The sequence below is a fragment of the Malania oleifera genome, chromosome 8 (genome assembly GCF_029873635.1).
Source record: "Malania oleifera isolate guangnan ecotype guangnan chromosome 8, ASM2987363v1, whole genome shotgun sequence".
Lineage (NCBI taxonomy): Eukaryota > Viridiplantae > Streptophyta > Magnoliopsida > Santalales > Ximeniaceae > Malania > Malania oleifera.
Window position 1 is genome coordinate 21,900,787 of NC_080424.1, and position 22,012 is coordinate 21,922,798.

Consider the following 22,012-nt stretch of genomic DNA (forward strand, 5'->3'; position numbering starts at 1 on the left):
CAACACGGAGAATCGTCAAACCTTTGACGGGCAACCAAGGACTGGGCCCACTTGCGGACCAAAGATGAATGGCAGTTATGTAATTGTGGTATAATGCTGGGGCGATTTGTGGTGGTGAAATTACCTACTGATGCCCTCTGCGTCCCCAGGCGATTCCGTCACGTTATGACGAAATGATATCACATTAGATTAGGACTGTAGCTGGAAATTTGGGAGAACGAGGAGGGTAGTTTTGTCATAAAAAATAAAATGCTGAGCTGTTGGTATATTACTTGCATAGTAGCAACGTTCCCTAGGCACGAGTCAGCTGTCTCTCTCTCTCTCTCTCTCTCTCTCTCTCTCCTTTAACTTTAATTTTCAGTTTCTCTCTCTTCTTTTCTTTCTCTCTCTACCCTCTTCGTTCTACCGCTGTTTGTAGGATTCCCACCTATTTGCCTAAACGCAGAAGATTTGGAATTTAGAGAGAGGGAGAGGAGGAGGAGGAGAGAGAAAAAGCGGATTCTAAGGGGAGGGAGCGCCGGAATGCTGCTGAAGGTGCAGAATCCGGTGAGTTCCGGCTAAACTGAGGCAGTGTTAGGGAGACACTCTCCGACCTGAAAATGCTAGAAGCCATTTCATTTGAAGAAGCGAGCAGCCCTATCGTCTCAAACCCTAAGAAGAAGAAGTCGGAAGACGAGGTAGAAAGAGATAAGGCAGAGAGAGAAAGCGAAAAGCCACCTGGTCGGAGCCGATCTCAGGGCTGCACGAGACGGGTGACTCCGACCATCGGCGGCGCCACCACCAGCACCACCACGACGGTCGCCGTCGAGAAGCTTCTCCCGAACGGGGATCTCTACACTGGCAGCTTCTCTGGTAACGTTCCCCACGGATCCGGAAAGTATCTGTGGACGGACGGGTGTATGTACGAAGGGGAGTGGAAGAGAGGGAAAGCTTCTGGAAAAGGCAAGTTCTCGTGGCCGTCGGGGGCCACCTTCGAAGGCGAGTTCAAGTCGGGTCGTATGGAAGGTTTTGGCACCTTCATCGGCGCCGACGGCGATACCTACCGCGGATCTTGGTCCGCGGATCGGAAGCATGGGTACGGGCAGAAACGATATGCAAATGGCGATTTCTACGAGGGGTGGTGGCGCAGGAACCTTCAGGACGGGCAAGGGAAGTACGTTTGGAAAAATGGGAACGAGTATGTAGGGGAGTGGAAGAGTGGAGTGATCTCAGGTCGCGGAGTTTTGATTTGGTCAAATGGGAATCGTTATGACGGGCAGTGGGACCACGGAGTTCCGAAGGGAAATGGTATTTTCCGGTGGCCGGATGGGAGTTGCTATGTTGGTTGTTGGAACAAAGACTCGAGTAATCAACAGCATCAATTGAATGGTACTTTCTATCCGGGGCCGGGGAAAGAGCAAAAGAGTATTTTGGCCGATGACGATTCTCTGGTGGCGAAAAAGAGGTCATCGGTAGATGGATCGAGGGGGAGCATGACAGAGAGGACTTTTCCGAGGATCTGCATTTGGGAGAGTGATGGGGAGGCCGGAGATATTACTTGTGATATAATTGATAATGTAGAGGCGTCCATGTTTTATAGGGACGGAACGGGATTGGATTGCGAGGGGTTCAGGCAGTTTCGGAGGAATCCGTGCTGTTTTGCAAGCGGTGAGGTGAAGAAACCTGGGCAGACCATATCGAAAGGTCATAAGAACTATGATTTGATGCTTAATCTTCAACTGGGCATTAGGTAATTTGTGTCCCAATGTTGTATTCTATTTTAAATTTTCTTGGGTTGGTTTGAAGTTTCGAAGTTTCATCGTCTTGGCATTGAGTGAAAGATTGATCGATTGATTTCTGAATTTGGGGTTTTGGTGTTCTTGTGTAGATATTCTGTGGGAAAGCATGCTTCAATTTTGCGGGACCTTAAACCCAGTGATTTCGATCCAAAGGAGAAGTTCTGGTCGAGGTTTCCACCAGAAGGATCAAAGATAACTCCGCCTCATCAATCAGTGGAGTTCCGGTGGAAAGATTACTGCCCCCTGGTGTTTAGGTATTTGTTTTTCTTTTTATTAAAATAATAGGCATAGTTAATTTTCTTTTTCTTTATTTCATTTGTATGGAACGTTTGTTGCCAAAATTGATAGGATTTCCTACTTCTCCATGCATATAAGTATACTATAATGTGGATTTTCTGGTACCTATGCTGGATGGTGATTTGTTGATTGATTGATTTAATTATTTTATTTTTTGATTATTCAGACATTTGAGAGAGCTATTTCAAGTTGATCCTGCGGATTACATGCTAGCCATTTGTGGAAATGATGCTCTTAGAGAGCTTTCCTCACCGGGCAAGAGTGGAAGCTTTTTTTACCTTACACAGGATGATAGATTTATGATAAAGACAGTAAAAAAATCAGAAGTCAAGGTTAGTTACCACCCACCAACTTTTGACTTGTTAATTTTGAAAATTGCATTGTCATATTCTGTGATGGATGATTAATTGTTTAGAAACTTCCACTAACTTTTTCTCACCCTCTTAAATTAGACATTTGAAACATAAGTCACTTAGATTTGAACTGAAGTTTGCTAGTCAATGGTCAGGTGCTTATTAGGATGCTTCCAAGTTACTACCAACATGTTTGTCGGTATGAAAATTCCCTCGTGACAAAATTCTTTGGCGTACATTGTGTCAAACCAGTTGGTGGCCAAAAGGTATTGCTTGCGAAGGATAGAGTTGAGTTTGTTTAGCTTCAGGTGCTCAGTGATCAGCTTTTTCCAGCTCTGATTTTTTGTTGTCACTGTGATCAGACCCGGTTTATTGTGATGGGCAATTTGTTCTGCTCAGAATATCGGATTCATAGGCGATTTGACCTGAAAGGATCATCCCATGGCCGCACCACTGATAAGCCCGAGGGTGAGATTGATGAAACCACTACCCTTAAAGACCTTGATCTGAATTTTGTTTTTCGTCTCCAAAGAAATTGGTTCCAAGAGCTTATCAGGTTGGTTTATAAATGTCTATTTTTGCCACTAGGTTACCAGAATATTTATCTAATATACATGCCTTTCCAGATTTGGTTAAATTATTTGACTGAGTTTATTCTCAGGCAAATTGACCGGGACTGTGAGTTCTTGGAAGCAGAGAGAATCATGGATTACAGCCTTCTGGTTGGTCTACACTTCCGTGATGACAATACCGGCGATAAGATGGGGCTGTCCCCATTTCTTTTGCGTTCTGGTAATTGATCATATCATCCTCCTGTTTGTAACTAATTTCTGGCTAGATGGGTACATGTGGTAATTTGAATGTTGAGTCGAATTTGATTGTCCTTGTCAGGTAAAAAGGATTCATATCAGAATGAGAAGTTCATGCGTGGTTATCGCTTCCTAGAAGCTGAGCTACAAGACATGGATCGGGTTTTATCGGGCCGGTAGGTTTTTCTGATTGTTTTCTTGTTCTTTCTAGTTTGGGCTATGCCAAGTTTTATTGTGGGGCTTGATGAAATCAGTTCAACAACGCTAACTGCATATAGAGCCACATGCATTATTGAAATCTTAGTTGGTGTGTTCCTGATATGTTGCTATGCATCCTGTTACATTGCTAATAGCTGAAGACGTTTTTCATCACAAACAATATTAACATCTTGTGGCTGAGACGGTACCTTCCAAATTTTTTATTGGATTGATTTCTCATTATTCCTCCCGTTGAATGTGATCGTGTTTGGGGAAATAATTGTGAGTGGCATGGGTTGTGTTTGCCAAATTGTGGCCTTGTGGGGGCAGGTCAGTAGCAGACAGTTGTTTGTGGGGGCATGCCCAGGGTATATGGTTGTATTGCTTGGCTAGATAAGGTAAGTCTTTATATGATCATTGCCAAACATCTATCACTTGTCAAAACATTAGAATCCACAGAATGCCATTTAGCTCTTTCAACTGGAGATGGTTAAAAAAATTATTTAGTGGCTGTTGTGAAAATTTATTTTTTAAAATATATATACTGTTTTTTGGTGTTTTGCCCCTACCTACCACTCTAATTGTGCAGTATGTCATTATGACCATGGCAGATGCTTATGGTCTGCCTCTTTTTTATTTGATGAAAAGGCACAAGGTAAATATATTGGGACACAAACTCTGAAAGGATTGTTTGCAAGGAATTCACGGTTGATAATTTTATTGTGTCCAAATAGGTGGAAGGAAGAAAAACAAAGATCTTTTCTCTTTTTGCATTTATTTTTGGATGTAGTGTGGGTCTGAATCAAAGTTTAAACATTGCTTCTCTCAGGAAACCATTGATCAGGCTAGGGGCGAACATGCCTGCAAGAGCAGAGCGGGTGGCCAGGAGGAGCGATTACGATCAATACACGCCTGGCTGTGTTAGCAATTTCCAACCTTCACGCAGTGGTGAGGTCTATGAAGTAGTCCTCTATTTCGGGATCATTGATATTTTACAGGACTACGATATTAGCAAGAAACTTGAGCATGCCTACAAATCCTTACAAGCAGACCCCACCTCAATCTCAGCTGTTGATCCAAAGCTCTACTCGAAGAGATTTCGAGATTTTATTGGTAGAATATTTATAGAAGACAGGTAACAGTAACAATGGCTGGAGAAAGAAAGTTGGGACTGAAATTGAGCATGAGCTCTCCCCATCGAAAGAATTGGGAGCACTGGCCTGGATCAAAAAAATGTCAGGGTTTGTGCATATACCCTGGTGGGCAAACCCAACCCGAATTGGTGGCAGTGGGTGGCGGGGCGGCAGCCTACACCAGGGAACTGCAAATATTTGGTGGGTGGTGGATGATGGGCGGCAGGTTGGGATCCCTCACGGCTGAATTTTGAAGATCAGCCAGTGTCGAGAGTGGGCAGTTCTTGTACATGCAAGGGAGAGGGGGGGAGATGATTGGATCCTAATTTTTTTTTAAAAATTTTTAAATTTTTGTGGTGTTAACGCAAGGAATGTGAAGATTTGAAAGATAAGAGGCAGAGGGGAGAGAGAGAGAGAGAGAGAGAGAGAGAGAGAATGGGGCTTTCTCCCAGAGAGAAGATTCAAAAAATGGGATTGAGGCTTGGATGAATAAGTGTACAGCTTATATAGAAAGGATGGATAAGAGTGGAATTTGCTTTACAATTTTAAATTTATATTATGGGATATTTATATTCTTTTTTGTAAGGGGGATTGTTTTGGAATGGGCCCACAAACTGGGCCACCTCTGCCCCTGCCCCTGCTTCTCCCTGTGATATATGAATGGGGTCTCTCATGTTCCATCATACTCTTGAACCTTCACTCTTGTTGGGTTGTATGGTATTATCATATCCTATATGGTGTTGTATTATGTGTATGGAGATGGAGATGGGGTCGGTGCTTTTCTTTTGCAGTGAAAGGGAGAGGGGTGTGGGAACTGGGCAGGAAGAGTTGGGGACATGAAAAGGAGAGAAAGCAGGAGAAAGATGCGCTGGTGTACTCGGGTTCTTATTTTTTTTGGGGGCTCGCTTTGTCTCCTTCACCCTCCCCCTCCCCCCCCTTTTTACTGTTCTCTTATTTCATAAAATTTGTATATGCACACCCGGACCCTACTTCAAACTGAGTTCACTGTTGCGTCTCCGGGAGAATGAAGGCTAGCTAGGTCATGAATTTTACTTTACAAGAGGGAAGTGGGTGAGCATACACGTGGCGGGACGCCATTTGACGTGATTCATGCGGAATTGGGTGGGGGGTTACCATGCTGCGTATGGGATTGGGAATCTGGCGTGTAGGGTTTTATAGGGAGGGGTCGAAGTCGGTTGCAGTCCCCCACCTTTGGTTCTTTTTTGACCTGGGAGGATTGTCTTTTAACAGAGCCGAGCTCCGCGCGATCCCTTGTGATCGGGCCGTACCTGGGGCCGCGGACCCTTGTGATCGGGCCGTACCTGCTGCCTGTCGGACTGATGTTCATCATCATTCCTTCATACTCCCCCGCTGTGATTTTTATTTATTTATTTTTTATTTTACTGCTTTTTTTTTTTTTTTTTTTTCTGAGTTCAACTTAGCTGTGAAAAAAGAAATTTGCAATTTTTAATTGTTGGCCAAAACAACAAAATCTGAAGATTTTTCTTACATTGTGGAAAAATACATATAGTTTTTTATACAATTTTTTTTAATAAAAAAAAATCAGAAAATAATTGTAATTTCATACCCTCAAGTCAACAGACCTGGTATTTTAACTTTCGACTTCCACATGTTCATATATTTTTAGGTTTTGTGGTGAGAATAGGAGGATGAGCTGGTTGGTTGATGTGTCAATGACGTGTGGTGATGTCAGGCTAGGAAAATGTGTAGATAGTAAGCATGGAATGCGCATTCTTGTTGAGGAAAAAGGAGAGATGGGTGATAACTTTTAGTTGGAGGGTCATTCAATTCTTAAACATTGTTTCAAAAATACAAATCACTTGAATGGAAAATTTAAGAGTAAAGTAAGTTATGTTATAAAAGATGCAGGAACATAAATAAAAAAGAGATACAAATTGGTTTGATCATACTTACTCCACGAGTAGATGTGATAAAAAATTTCACTATTTTAGAAGGAATTATAAGATGATTTGCTTAGTCCGTGAGCAGGTGTAATAAAAAACTTTACTATTTCGAGAGGAATTATAAGATGATTTGGAATTGGTCTTGTACAAAATATCTCCCTATCTTTCTTCTTCTCTCATACTTTCTATATGTTTACTTATTTTAAGCACGTAATGTGTGTGTCAAAATGAGAAGGAGAGAGTACCCTTTTATAGGACAATAAGGATAACAAAGAATTTATGGTGGTAGAAAATGAAGGGGTAAAAGTCATTAATCTTTTATGGTTTTCATGACACTCCTCATTGAATGTCACTCATATATTAACTTCTTCCGTTAAGATCTTTAAGGTGTCTCATTCCGATGAGATGAATTAATTTCTTGAATGTTGTAGGACGCAAAGCTTTGGTGAATAAATCTTTTAAATTATCATTTGATCGGACCTGCTGAATATCTATATCACAATTCTTCTGGAGTTCATGTGTATGGAAGAATTTTAAAAAGATATGTTTCATTCTGTCATCCTTTATGCATCCTCCTCTTAGTTCAGCTATACATTCAGCCTTGTCTTCATACGAAATTGTTGGAATACCCTTGATTGATTAAAGACCGCAATTTATTTGGATATGAGAAATCATTTAATTGAGCCACACGCATTATCTACTAATTTCATGAATAGTTAATATTTCAGAATGATTGAAGGATGTTGTCGTAACCATATGCTTTATTAATTTTGGGTTTTTGCGAGAAATTTTGTGCCACAAGTTTTACTTTATATCGAGTAATTTCATTATTTTCATTTTACTTGTGTACAAATAACCATTTGTATCCAACTAGTTGGATATCTTCTAGTGTGTGGATTACAGGTTCAAAAACTTCTCTTTTTAATAGAAAGTTTAATTCTGATGTAATAGTGTCTTTCCATTTTGTCCAATCACTTCTATATCGACATTGGTTCAAGATCTTCATTACTTCTGGTAATGTCAGCAGCCTATGCAAATATGTTGTTGACAACAATTTTATTTCTATCCCACATTTCTTATGTATAATGAATTGAGATCTCATTATTATTTCCAGGTACCTATCCCTTTTCAAGAGATATCTCTTCAAGAGATTCTTCTTTAGGGGGTTCCTCTTCAAGAAATTTCATAATAAGGACTTTATTTTCATGAGAAACGGGTTTGTGAATATCAAATGAATTATCTACCTCTGCAACCTCTTCTGGAGTGTTTACAGATTTCAATTTTCTTTTTGTGGGAGTTTTATCTTTTGCACCAATATGCCTTCCACGCTTAACTTGCGCTTTAGGTTTATTAGTCAGTTGTTGTCCTTCAAGGACATCAATATGTGCTTGAATATTTGGATAAGGTATATGAGATTTTAATATGGTCTTGGTATTTATAAAAGAATTTGGTAACTGCTTTGCAACCATTTGCAAATATATATTTTGCTAAACTTCAAGTTCACTTTGATTTTTGCGAGAATCTAAATGAGATAAACTAATAGCATTCCATGTGATTTCATGTTGTGCTTCAGACACTGATTTTGCTCCCCCTAATGTAGGGAATACTATTTCATCAAAATGACAATCTTGAAACCGTACTTTAAATAAATCACTTATTAAAGATTCAAGAAATCTAATAATAGAAGGGGAATCAAAACCAACATAGATACCAAACTTACGTTGAAGACCCATTTTAGTTCTTTGAGGAGGGGCAATAGGAACATATACTGCACAACCAAAAGTTCTTAAATAAGAAATATCAGGTTGTTGCCCAAAAACTAATTGCATGAGTGAAAGTTTATTGTAAGCAGTTGACCTTATACAAACTAAACATGCAGCATAAAGAATAGCATGTCCCCAAACAGATAAAGGCAATTTGGTCCTCATAATCATAGGCCTAGCAATGAGTTGATGTCTCTTAATAAAAGATTCAGTTAAACCATTTTGTATATGGGTATAAGCAATGAGATGCTCAATATCTATTCCACGTGACATGCAATAGTTATCAAAAGTTTGGGATGTAAATTCACCAGCATTATCCAAACGAATTGATTTGATTAGATAATCAGGAAAATGAGCTCGCAATATAATCAGTTGAGAAAGAAGTCTAGCAAATGTAATATTACGAGAAACATGTGACTATCTAACATATGCATCAATTAAGAACATGAAATATCTAAATGGTTCAAATGGTGGATGTATTGGTCCATATATATCACTATGAATTCTTTGTAAGAAATTAAGAGATTCAATACTTACCTTTGAAATAGATAGGTTGACAATTAATTTCCCTTGACAGCAAGCAGTATATATAAAATCACTTGATAAAAGAATCTTCTAGTTCTTTTGTAGATGACCATGTGAATTCTTAATGATTCTTCGCATCATTACATCTCCACAATGTCCAAGATGATCATGCCAAAATGTAAATAACTTTGGGTCATTACACTTCTAGTACAAGACATTATATGATTCAACTGTTTTAATCTTTTTATAATATAATCTAGAAAATAAAGTTGACAGTTTTTCTCAAATTTGTTTAATTCTTTACTACCTTCATTTCTAGTTTAAATGTGATATCCATTAAGTCTTAAATCTTTAAAGCTTAACAGATTTCTTCTGGATATGTTATTGGGTACCTTTATACTAGCTTTTCTGAAGCCTTCAATCAAATTTTTAGAACCAGATTTTGAGTTAACATTTGTTGAAGATATATTCAAGTAATAGAAATATTTCCTATCTCAAAGAATTATGTGTATTGTAGCACTGTTAGCTAAACAAACTTCTTCCAAAGACATCTTAGAATCGATCAAAGCTTTAAGACAATTCACACTATAACACATATTTTAAAAACCAGTTATTATAATTAATCATAGAAACAATAAATACGATAATTTATTTATTGAAATCCAAATATAATATTGCTTACTTTATATCTTAAAATATTATATCATTATTTTCGTCTCGATTTATAAGGAAATCAACAACGCCAAGATAAACAGAGTTGGATGGTCCAGCATCAAGGTCTATTGGAACAAAATTATTAGTAAAATTTGTTTCAACTTCTTTACTCTTTTCCTTTTCTTTTATAGAGGCTTGGTATAGATCTACCAAGTGTCTGGGCGTATGACAGGTACGCAACCAATGACATTTTCCTCCGCATCTGTAGCATTTATTTTTATGATGTCTCGGTCGTTGATTCAGATCATTATCCCGCTTCTGGGGGCCATACCTCTTCTGGGGTCATCCTTTGTCTTGGGTATTGCAGTCTCACATCGATGCCAGTGAATATTTCGACCATAGTCATGACCATACCCACAACCATGTCTGCAGCCTCGTTTTCGACCACGAGATGTATTCATATTCACTTCAAGGAATGAAGTTGAACCAATTGGACAAGTTTGGCGATTTTTCATCAAAAACTCGTTATTTTGCTCAGCAAAAAGAAGACGTGATATAAGTTTAGAAAATTTAGTAAATTTCCTCTTCTTATATTGCTGCTACAGGAGCACATTAGTGGGATGGAAAGTAGTAAATGTCTTTTCAAGCATGTCTTCATCAATAATATTTTCACCACATAATTTTAGCTTTGAGCTAATCTTATGCAAAGTTGAGTTACATTCACTGATTTTTTTAAAATCTTGCAACCTCAAGTGCAACCATTCATGTCGAGTATTTGGTAAAATCATAATCTTTTGATGGTCAAATCTATCCTTTAAATTTTTCCTTAAGATAAGTGGGTCTTTAATAGTGAGGTATTCAGTCTTTAATTCTTCATCTAAATTATGACGGAGGGAGATCATAGCTTTCGTGCAATTGATGGGGATCAACGTGCTTTGACTATCTCTTTTGCCGATATGTTGACACGTGGACGACCTCCCGATGCCCACTGTTACTCATAATTGTTTTGTAAGTACAAATGGAATTACTCAAAGATCATCTACCTTTCGATGGAAGACTTTATATTATTTGTGGATGCATTCTTGAAGATGATAGTTTATGTTGGATTTTATATTTTGCATGGACACTTTAATTTGGGCTTGGACATTTTATTTCAAGACTTTATGGACTCATGAATTGAATATTTGAAGACTTAGATATTTATTCTTGAAAGACTGTTAGGTACATGAATAACCAAGTGAGGATGTTGAAGCAAGATCAAGCCCCAAGACCCATGTAGGCCCCAGACGATTTTATGCTCTATAGGCCACACGGTTTTTGCCTCCTTTTGACATATGTTTGAGTCTCAAATTTGAATTGTAATAGTGTAAGACAACTAAGTTTGAGTTGTGTGTCTATGAGTTGGAGTTCTTTATTTTTTAGTAAGTATTAATTGTGTTAGGTTGTCTTTAGTGTGAGAGTTGTGAGAGTGTTTAATGTTTTGTTTCCCATGCTAGTCTTTATATCCTTTCACATTGGAAGAACTCTAATTAGTCTATGTTTTGAATATTAAAGAAAACTCCATTACTGAAGCTTGAAGCTTTGTCCAATTTTGTGATTGCATGGTGTGAGGCTACACCATTCTCGCCGGAGATCAAGTGGTGAGAGACCACTCTATACAACACCACCATCACCCCTTCCTCCCTTTCTCACCCACGTGGCCTTCCCCTCTAAACACCCACACGGCCTCCCCCTCCAAATACCCACACAACCTCCTCTCTCTACACTCTCATACCCACTTCCATCTTTGTGTTTCAAAGCTTGATTGAAGGACTTCGAGCGTGGTCTCAGCTCATGTTGAACAACGTCAAATCATCCAACGATTCTCTTGGGTAAACTCGTTAATTTTCTTAAATCCTTACTTGATTGTGTGAACCATTGCTTAAAGCCTAGAATCCCATAATAGAGGAGCCTACTTGAATCCTTAGATTTCAATATTATGACTTGCTAATATCAATCGTATGAACATTAAGTTGTTAATTTAGAACTTGCATTCTTGAATTTTTGAAGATAACATCTTTTCGCATAAAAACTTGATTCCTTGATAAAGGAACACTTGGGACTTAATTTATGGATAAAATCATACACATTTTCAAAACTCTTATAACATGTGAATTGTCGCATAATTTATGATGTTTTTATTTGGTTGATTGAATTCTTGAATTAAGTGTTCACGTGTACGTGCTTGCTTGAGGGTTGACTGTAGGACTAGGCCAACCATACCCGTCCTACATCAGCGATCCTATAGAAATGTAGTATTTTCATCTAAAATAGTGTTTTCCAGATTCATTGCATTTAGATGGATATCAAATAAAAAATCTATGATAAATAATTGTTGTCTTTGATATCAAGGGGAACAAATTCAACTTTGCTTAGCTTCAACATCTGAATAAATTAATAATAATAAGGCAATTTAAAAAAATAAAATCTAAAATCTAAAATAAAACTGAGATAATAATAAATGCAATATTACTTTCACCCTTCCAGGGGTACTTAAATATGTTTCTTCAGGAACATTTTTTTTTTCAATTTGTACTCTTCAGGTATGATTTCAATTACAATATGAAAATAGGTAGTAATTTACTACCTTTTTCGGAGGTTAAATATACTACCTCATCTGGAGGATAAACATATCACTCACCTTTTAAGGAAATCGATTTTAACATCTCTTCAAGAGGTCAAAAATATACCCTCTTTAGGAGGTAAATATTTACCATCTCTTCTGAAGACTAGATACATAGCCTCTTTGGGAGGTCTATCTTTTCGAGAGATTAAATATATAGGCAAGAGATTTAAATATATAGCCTTTTTAGGAAGACTATCTTACCATATCTTCTGGAGATTGGTACTCTTTAAACTTTAAAAGACATATTCTCTTCTATTATAGAGTAAAACTTACAAGAAATAAATTAAACAAGATTTAAAGGAATATCTCCGATAGTTAGAGTCCCATACTGATAACGTGTAATAAAAGATGTAGGAAAATAAATAGAAATGAGACAAAAATTTACGTGATTCGGTTATGCCTACTCCACAGATGGATGGGTTCAAAAACTTCACTATTTCGAGAGGAATTACAAGATGATTTAGAACCAACCTTGTACAAAATATCTCTTTTGTCTCTATCTCTCCTCTTCTCTCATCCTTTCTATATGTCTACTTACTTCAAGCATGTAATATGTGTGTCAAAATGAGAGGGAGAAAGTACCCTTTTATATGGCAATAAGGATAGCAAAGAATTTATAAACGAAGGGTGACAACCATTAATTTTTTATAGTTTTCATAACAAGTTACATAATTTTTATTCTCTTTCCGCCTATATTTTATCAAAATCTACGAGTAACATCAAAACTAAGGCAACCATTTCCATACTTCCAATACCTTGTATAAAGGATAGGTAATACAACTACGTTGTGAGTAATAGTTTTGAGATTATATGTATAACATTCTCCCACACTTTAAGGATTGTGAATTTCATCATTAAATGGCATGCAGAGATCATAACTCTCACACTGTTTAAGGATTCTCTTATGTTGTACATCAAAGGGATTTTCACCATCAAAAAGTTAATCGTAGTAGTATCTTTGGTGGGGACCAGATCCTGATAAGACAAGAAAAGATATGGCTCCTAGTGGGCACACTATCTTCCTTGTAAAACCCATTAAATGAGCTTTTGACTTCTTCGGATGACTTGGGGAAATTTTCATTTGTAAGAAAGTATTCTCGTAAAGTATAATTGCAGGATTCTAACTATTGACGAGGACTCTTCTCACATCATAGTTAGTTATTGTTGCAATCACTATAAGACATCCTCTTATGGGTAAGAGAGGTCCCCTAGGTTTTGTTCTAAGAAAGAAATGATTGTTTAAGAGGGGGTAGTTTTTGTTTTCACCCCTTTTGTTGTTGGTAGGAGTGTTGGTCCCTTTGCTTGGGTTGTTCAAACTTCCCCTTCTATGGGTCAACTCAAGATGACATGTATGACCCTGACTATCCAATCTTAAGCTCAATCCTCGGGTGGTTTTGCTTCATAAAGGAAGTGGGCTAGGCTCCCATTATGGATGAAGGCTTTATTCACATCCCGAAGATAACAACAATCCTTAGAGTTGTAATTGTGGTCTTAGTGGAAGTAACAATAAAGATTTGGGAACATCTTTAAGGTATGGGAATTAGGGCCTTAACCACTGGATTCTAAAAACATTGCATATCTATGTTCAAACTTGACCCCAAGAGGTGTTCAAATGAGTGAAGTGTGCTTGAATCTTTTCTTTAATTATGAGCTTCATCATTTTCTTTTCTTCTTCTTTTGTGGTAGCTTCAGTGGGTGCTTCTATCTCTTTTTGCTTATTCACTTTACCAAGATTGATCTTTTAGAGCCTGCTCCACATCCATAGGTTTCAATATGCTTTTTCTATTTTCAAGAGCTTAGGGAAGGTTTTGGGCAATTTCTTTGACAAGGCAAAACTAAACTTGGATAGGATCAAGACATATATTAATGATGCCATTGTCACCCAATGCTATAGTGTTAGTATTTCAACTGCTTCAAAATTAAAGCACTTTAGGTATCTCATAAAAATGTACCTAGATTTTTTTTATGAATCTCCATTTAATTAAGGGGGGGTTCCTTCATTCACCTAGTGATCACAAAGTGACCCAAGAGTTGGGTACAAAACTCTTTAAAGTTTTTTATTGACCTTGGTTGTAGCATAAAGTACCAGGTCCGAGCTGCTTTCTTTAACATCATGGCAAAGGCGAACATATGATAGTGTTTGAGGCCCCATGCAAGACCTTTATAGTCTTGAATATCTTCAGATAGTCTATTTCCGTAATGTCATTAGAGGATTCTATTTCCATATTTGGAACCCTATAGGAGTGGTTCTTCCCTTATTTTCCTAGAGAAGGGAGAGCTTCATCCATCCTTTCTATGGTCCCAAGGGTATATCTCTAGGTTTTTATTAAACTCTCTAATTGCATTCCTTAGTTTCCGTCTTCCAACGTGACTGTTCCAATTTCTTGGCAGCCCTACACTGGGCATCCGGTGGCACAACTGAACTTCCCTCAATCTCTAAGGATTCTTCACTTCTATGGTGGGAATTCCAAATACTAAGTAAGACTTGGACATTTTTTGCCAATGATCTCATATTGTCATGCAAAGTCTAGAACTACTCCTGGATAAAAAGCACTTGGCCTGGCAAGCTAGAGAAAGAAGCATGTGGTTTTCGACTACCTTTTAGGCTTGTCTTCCCCTTCTTTTGTGACATCTGTTGAGAAAAAATTATTGATAAAATATTTTTACCTTCATGAATTACCTTTTGGCATATTTCAATATTTAATTAAATAAATATTATTAAAAGTGCGATCCTTTTATTTTATTGGTCCATTGAATTTTGGTAAAAAAGAGAAGTAAAGCTAGAAAAGTAGGCAAGAAATTACATGTGAAAATGTTAAATAAATTTTTAATGTTTTATGTTATGTAACCCTATAGAGTCTATGTGTTTATTTTGAGACCACCTGACCATATTTTGTAGGAACTATATATTCAACACAATCCGATAATATAGAAATTACATTTGCAAGAAAATCATATAAACTGTGTCACTTCAACATGTTTTTAGATTTACAAAACATCATAATCCAGCTATGACAAAACACTAAAAATAGAATAAAAACTCTTATGATCCGAGACGGTCAAATATGAAAAAGGGAACTTTTAATAATTCACCTAGACCCTAAAGGAATTGATTTTCAAAGGCTTTGTGCATGTATGGATGGTCACTCTTTCAATTGTGGGGTATAATATCTTTCCTCTTTGGATATATGACTATGCCATGACCTTTCATATTTGTGTTCTTACAAATGGTGCCAAATTGTTGTCGCTTTAATTGGCTTCTTGTATCAACAACCTCTCCTCACATAGTGCTTTTAATTGGTTTGGATTATTGATGTTAGAGTTCAATAGAGCTTCAGAATAGGAGTGGTGACAACTGATGATCAATCTTACTTCACTTAAAAGTGTCTGTCATTCTTCTGCCTTTATTGGCAGTCCCTCACACTTCAGCTTCCCTACTATGAATATTGGGGTTCTTCTCATTTGATGGGTGGGTGGTGGCTCAAGAGGACCATGCTGGCTGTGTGGTCGAATCACATGAGGCCTCCTCTATGAATTCTAGTGCCCTCCTCAGTTAAATTTTGGTGATGGTTTGGGAGGATCACCAAAAGAAATTTTGTGGGAACTGTTCCTCCACCTGTCCATGTGAGGTCACCGCTATGTATGTTACATTTAAAAAAAAAAAAATGACATATCGACGCATGAAGAGACGGGTTTTCTTTATAATAATTTCTCAATCATAAAAATAATTGTCACAAAGAAACTACTAAATCGAGTTTGAATTATTATATAAAATGACAGCAAAGAAAACATTAAGGCTAATTATCATAGCTAGGTAGCCATACCAAGTTCTCCTAGTATTGGAATCTTGTTTCTCCATTAATAATTTTCCCCCAAGTAATGATTAAACATATACAATGCACAACTGTAGAAGGTCAAAATCAACGCCAGCAGAGAGTACCTACCTCCAGCGTAGTGGGATTCCATTACATGCCCACAAATTAAGCCCATCAGCATACCTGCCCTGCACGTCTTCCCTTCAACACATCTTAGATGATCTTTCAATTTCTCTTTAATTGCATTTTGTGGGTGGCGGTGGCGGTGGTGGTTTGTTTTAGGATTACCCAAATCAATCACTTTCTTGACTTAAAAGGCAAGCTGAGATGAGAGAAGCACTTTGACATCCTCATTCAAGATAAAAACGCCCTTTTCAACTTCTCTTTGAGGACTTTGCTCGGTTTACTAGACTTCGCTCTGCTTGTGCTTTTTCTCGAATGAGTTCTCATGGCTTGCTTACTTAACTAGAGACTTCACATACTTTTTAAAGCAACTAGAGCAAGTTGGTTGTTAATCAAGTTCATTCCTCGGTGGAACCACTATCGGGTTTCATAATCCATTCTAGTTATAGCAAAAATTATTTCGCTAGCAATTGAGTCACTTAAAATTATGTTCCTTTATAACTAACGAGAGAAAGGGAATGAAAGGATACCTAAAGATGTTGATATTTGAACCTAACTTGATAGTTACGTTTGGTTTGTGAAATAAAGTCAAATTTTAAACGAAAAATATGAAGCTATCAAGTGAAAATTTTGAATTTATTTTACCGTTTTCATTCCTTTCTATGTACGAAATATTAAAAGATATATTTTTTTTCAAGGGCAAATAATTTTTATGTCGCGAAGGCAAGACAATTGCGCTTACACAAATTTGACAATTCTTGTATGTGTATATAGGTATTATGCAAGAAAACTTTACAAAATTTCAAAGCTCGCACAATTCAAATTGAACAAAATAGGAATGAAAGTATAATATGTGATAATGAATACTTTTAAAATATAAAATGATTGCATCCCCTCTGAAAAAAAATCCAGACACCACTGCTGTTTTGTTTTTAAAAAATGCAACTATGATCCGAAGTATGAACAACACTGTTGATGAACATTTGGTCAATGGTCAATAGCATCTCAATATCAGAAAAAATGTTGAAAAAATATTTAATGACATGAGCAAGATGTCATGGTGGTGAGTTCAAACGACCAAGCTTGAAATAATTAACCAATAGCCAGGCTGGTCTAATTTTAAAATAAGTGAATTACAGTTTTGACTCTTTGTAATTTAAGACTATTTTTATATGTTTATTTCATAAAATAGAATGAAATCTTAATTTTCACTTATTCTCCATTTACTTATCTTCACCGTATTTATATTTTATTCCATGCCCCCCCCCCCCCCAAAAAAAAAAAAAAAAAGCAAAGTAAGTTATTCATAAAGTCAAAAGAAATAAATTAAAAAACAAACCTTAACTTTCAACCTGTGGCCTCAAAAGTTGCACAGCATTTTTAACTGTAAGTTGTAATCATAAGACAAAGCAAAATAACAATAGTTTGACTAAAAGATTGCAAGGAAGGTTACTATTCATAAATTGGACAAATCCAAAGGATTGTGCAAATTTTAGTTTTACTCAATTAGGTATCTCATGATTGAAGTCATTTAATTTGTAGTTAAAATACGATACGATAGTCATGTTCGTTACGTAATGGTTTGGAGAAAAAAAATTAATGTTTGACTCTTGACAAAAAATGAGTTTGTGTCATATAATTTAATGGAGTTGTCACTAATATTTAACTATATTTAACCATACAATCATAGCATAATAAATAAAAATACAAGCACTATAGAAGTAATATTGTGTTTGCCTGCAAAGAGCTTGAAAAAAGCAATATATTGTCTAATTTAGCATTTAGTCCCTTTCACTATACTTCTAAAAATTTATTTTTTAAAAAAAATAAGGAAAAATAAAAACAAAGTCTTTCCTTTTGACTTTAAACTTGAGGTTTGTTATATATTTTCATAGGCCCAAAAATTGATTTCACTTCTACCTAATCATTCATCTCTTTCTTTATCCTTACCACTAATTCTTGCTTCACTTTTACCAAATTTCTCAACTTTCTTTTCTCTAGATTTTGAGTAGCATTTATTTAATAAAATTTAATAGGTGTCTACTTTGCTAAAATTCACATAATTTCAATTTTGAAGTTTCAACTCAACATCTACACAGCATAAACTCTTCCAAATCAACTTAATTTTCTTCATTAGCCATACTTGTAACTCATGCAAATTAATGGGATTTATTTTGTTCTTCTTACTGCATGTTCAATACATAAAAATGGATCGAAATCGTAAAGAATAGAATCTAAAGGCATGCTACCGAAGATTTTTAGAGTTTCCCTCTAACCAAATGCACCATCCTATGGCGCCATTAAAGTGCAGTCCCATAAAATCCTATTTTTTGTTAAAAAAAAAATTAGCACCTCAAAATCTAATGAAAAATGGCCCTAAAATTTGAAAATGTAGAACTAGTTTCAACTTTGAAAAATGGCAATCGCCCTTTAACAAAAAAACAAACCATATGCGAGTTAGAAAGGCAGCACAAATGCGTGGGTGCGTATGTATCCGCACGGTGAGTTAATTCGCTCGGAAATCTATCATGAGTGAGCTTGCAATCAGGAAGCCATTTCATGTGTGCACGTTGTTCTTACTAAATCTCAAAGCAGGCAGCATCCAAGAATCCTTCAGCCATATGACATCTAAAAAAGAATTGTTACATCCTGAGCTGAGGTGGTAAAAGGAGAGAGTGAGAGCCCTCTGCTCTCTCACCTCATCACTTCAATCCGTGATAGTCCCAAGCATGCAACGAATAGCATAGCATCACTCTTCCAAAAACAAAAGACTATTAACACATTGAGAAAAGAATCCAACATCGTACTTGTAATTAAATAAACTGTGTCAACAGCTACAACAATGTTAGCCAAGAGATTTCCCCACAGCCAACAATGAAAGGAGTCATCTAAATTGAATGTAATTTTAAACCCTTGAGCGAATTTAATATCCAGCAAGTAATGTCAAGCAAAGTTCTAGATTCTCCCTAGAATTACTAAAAACATGGTCACCACCATTACAGTTCAATCAACCACTTCCATAGACGGTCTTGTTCATCACTTTTTTTTATATACAGGCACATGGAGAAACATAACATTCGGAGGAAATGAAACACTATTATGAATCAGGAAAACGTAAGAAGGGGCCTCTAATCAGTAGTATACAAAACACACACAATCTGATTGCTTGCAATGTGATTAAGGTAAAAGGGCAACCGGGCTTATGGACAAGGAGGAGGATTAGAGGTATAATAAAATATCAGCTAGCACTTGATCTTTTTACCACTGTTCAACACTCTGTGCAGAAGAAAGGCTTCACCTTGATCTCCATCCAAGGATCTCCGCTTCAGGCAGCAGGCAGTTAGTTGCCTAAGTAATCTCTCAAGATATGAATGCAAGCAACCCTGTGAATCTTTCAAGTTGGGATTTGTTGACAAAATCATGGCATTAACCGTGTCCGCCACCAGCTCTCGCTGTGATTCCTCTAGAAGATACCCAACTGAAGACTTCTGTGGTTGCTCATAAGCTAGCAAAGCAACACAGTCCTAGAGAGAGATCCGGACTGGTCTCAGATTTTGCTTTAAAAGAATGCTCAAAATCCAGTTCTAAACTTCAGAATCAAAAGATAACTTTGAAAGGCATACAAAATGTGAAAATCAAAAAATTAAACTAAACCTAAATTAGCACGCGTGAAAGCCACAACAAAAAAGGGTATTTGAATTGAAATTTCTTTTCGAGATTCTGTTGTGAGAGAATTAGACCTTTTAGAAGTTCATCGATGTAAACATTTCTATCATTGCAAAGTTAAGAATGGATCAAGACAAGCATGTCAAAGGCAAAGTATGTCTGTCTCATGCAAAGTGGCACTACAGAATAAAAAGTGTTGATGAGATGAAAAAACTTCCGTAACATCAATGAGCATTATATTTTTCACTATTGGAACCAAAAATGGAAATTCCAGTGTTTTATCCAAGGTTCAAACAAAGAAAAACTAACATTTTCCAGAAAAATATTTTCTATGAAAAATATTCAGCTAAGGGGTGATTTTCTGCAAAACAAACCATAAATACCAACCTGAGCTTTTTATTGAAAGCCACTCATGTTTCTGACAAAATTTAACAGTTCTTTCCACCAGTTAATTGAAAACAAGTTCCAGCAGATTTTCATCCAATATTTTAAACAAAATTATAAGTTATGCCACCAAACAGCATTAAAAATGAATCACTGCTGAAGAGGGGCAATATTTTCAGCAGGATTTTGCACCTACAATTTAAATTTGAGCGGATTAAAAATTTTGAACAAAATCCAATGCAATAAATTAAATTTATCTTGATTTGAATTTTGAACAAGGTCCAAGAAAAAGTTGTGCTAAATGTTGTATAAATTCAAACAAATCCAAATCAAACTATCCAATGTGCGAACTGCCAAATCCACATTGCCAAATATAATCGTAATCTTTCTATGGTTTTGCCAAGACAAAAATATTATATACCAACACTATTTAAGGATATAAAGGCACCTATAAATACAATAAAATAAGAAGAAGAAAAAAAGACAAACAGAAACAGAAGTAAATTATAAAAATAAAAATAAAAAAAGAAAATAGTTCTACACTCAAAACCAGTATAAGGTCCTACACCTACCCTCCCTAGGGACACCCAATCCTAGACCAAACAGCCATGTTTCTAGATAGATATCTATCCTTTGACTAGGCTCCACACACTCGTGTGCACACCCTCATGTGCAGGGATGGGGGATCAGACCAGACAATCTGTTTCAAGATTAAAGCCAGTCAACCTGGGTCACCGCTATGGGGCTTGGAACCATGTAGGATAATTATTTTTAAGCCTTTTCACATCGCTGTAGAACATGCCTCTTCAATTTAATGCAATAACACATTTTACCATGTTTGATGCATAAAACACCCTCAAAATGCTATCAAAAGGAAAAGAAATCACATAAAACACAATCATTAACAGACAATGACCAAATAACAAGTGGAAAAGGACATTGATTACAATTTTGACCAGAAAGATCAAATGAATTTCCATGATGCTGCTGGTTTGTGACCAGACATCACATAGCATCTAAATAACATTAAAGAAGTTAATGCAAAGTGCAAACTTGCAAAAAGTACCTGAACTAGTTCCTCGAACTCCCTTAACCCAAAATATCTTGCCAATTCAATCCTTCCATACTTCACAGCCTCTTCCAGCTCTCCAACCTACACATCATGAGCAGATTTTCACGCTATTATAAATGTTCAATAAAATTTTCCTTTACTATCTACTACATATAAATAATATGAAATTAACTAGAAAAGCTTCCCACTCAAGAATTCAACCTTTCCAAGAGGCACTAAAAGAAGCAGATGATTTTAGGAAACATAGAACAAGAGACGATAAAGTTAGTGTAGGTAAGAAATAAGGGATAATAAATGAAAATAACATTGCAATTAACACATGCTCACATTAAAACAAATATCAATAATTGAACTAAGGTCTTAAATTTCGATTTCGACTCAAATTTCGAAGCTCCAAAAGTACAGAAATTTCAATTTCAATTTGAAAAAATTACAAAAATCAGTAGTAAAGCATGGAATTCTTTGTGAAACTTTAGAAATGGTTCACAAACGTAATAATGTAAATTTTAAAACTAAAATATTACAAGTTAAATACATCTATGTTGTGTATGAGGTGGAAAAGTTATAATATCGTATTGTGTATCAAAACTATTTGTAAGGTAATGTGCATTAAACATAGTTAGTTAATACAAATGAAATTCATAAATCATTTAAATATTATTTTATTATACAAATAAAGATAATTTATACATAAATGATTAAATAAAATGCTGTTGTAAGATTATTTTTCTCATATAATTTCAAAAGCACTTGTAATCTTTTGGTTCAATAAAAATAAATGAAATTAAGAGAGAAATTTCACTTCACTCATAAATCTCTCATTTGATTTTCAAGGAAATTTCATTGCATAGT

The 22,012-nt window shown here is 36.2% G+C and overlaps 2 protein-coding genes across 2 annotated transcripts in view; one reads left to right on the plus strand and one right to left on the minus strand.

The window, feature by feature from the left end:
- The first annotated feature begins 294 nt into the window (after positions 1-294).
- On the plus strand, positions 295-5,251 carry LOC131162373 (phosphatidylinositol 4-phosphate 5-kinase 1-like). The gene is made up of 8 exons (XM_058118789.1): positions 295-1,729; positions 1,868-2,032; positions 2,242-2,407; positions 2,584-2,694; positions 2,791-2,984; positions 3,090-3,220; positions 3,320-3,413; positions 4,265-5,251. Exons 1-8 carry the CDS (start codon positions 600-602, stop codon positions 4,572-4,574), a joined length of 2,301 nt encoding a protein of 766 aa, XP_057974772.1. The 5' UTR covers positions 295-599; the 3' UTR covers positions 4,575-5,251.
- A 13,569-nt stretch (positions 5,252-18,820) lies between these two features.
- The window catches only part of LOC131162330 (ran-binding protein M homolog), an 89,381-nt gene continuing 86,189 nt past the window's right edge, over positions 18,821-22,012 (minus strand). Inside the window, exons 9-10 of the mRNA XM_058118684.1 lie at positions 21,155-21,241; positions 18,821-19,562 (exon numbers count right to left, since the gene is read on the minus strand). Of these exons, the coding sequence (XP_057974667.1) occupies positions 19,281-19,562; positions 21,155-21,241 (369 nt within the window). The 3' untranslated portion in view covers positions 18,821-19,280. The remainder of the gene's footprint in view (positions 19,563-21,154; positions 21,242-22,012) is intronic.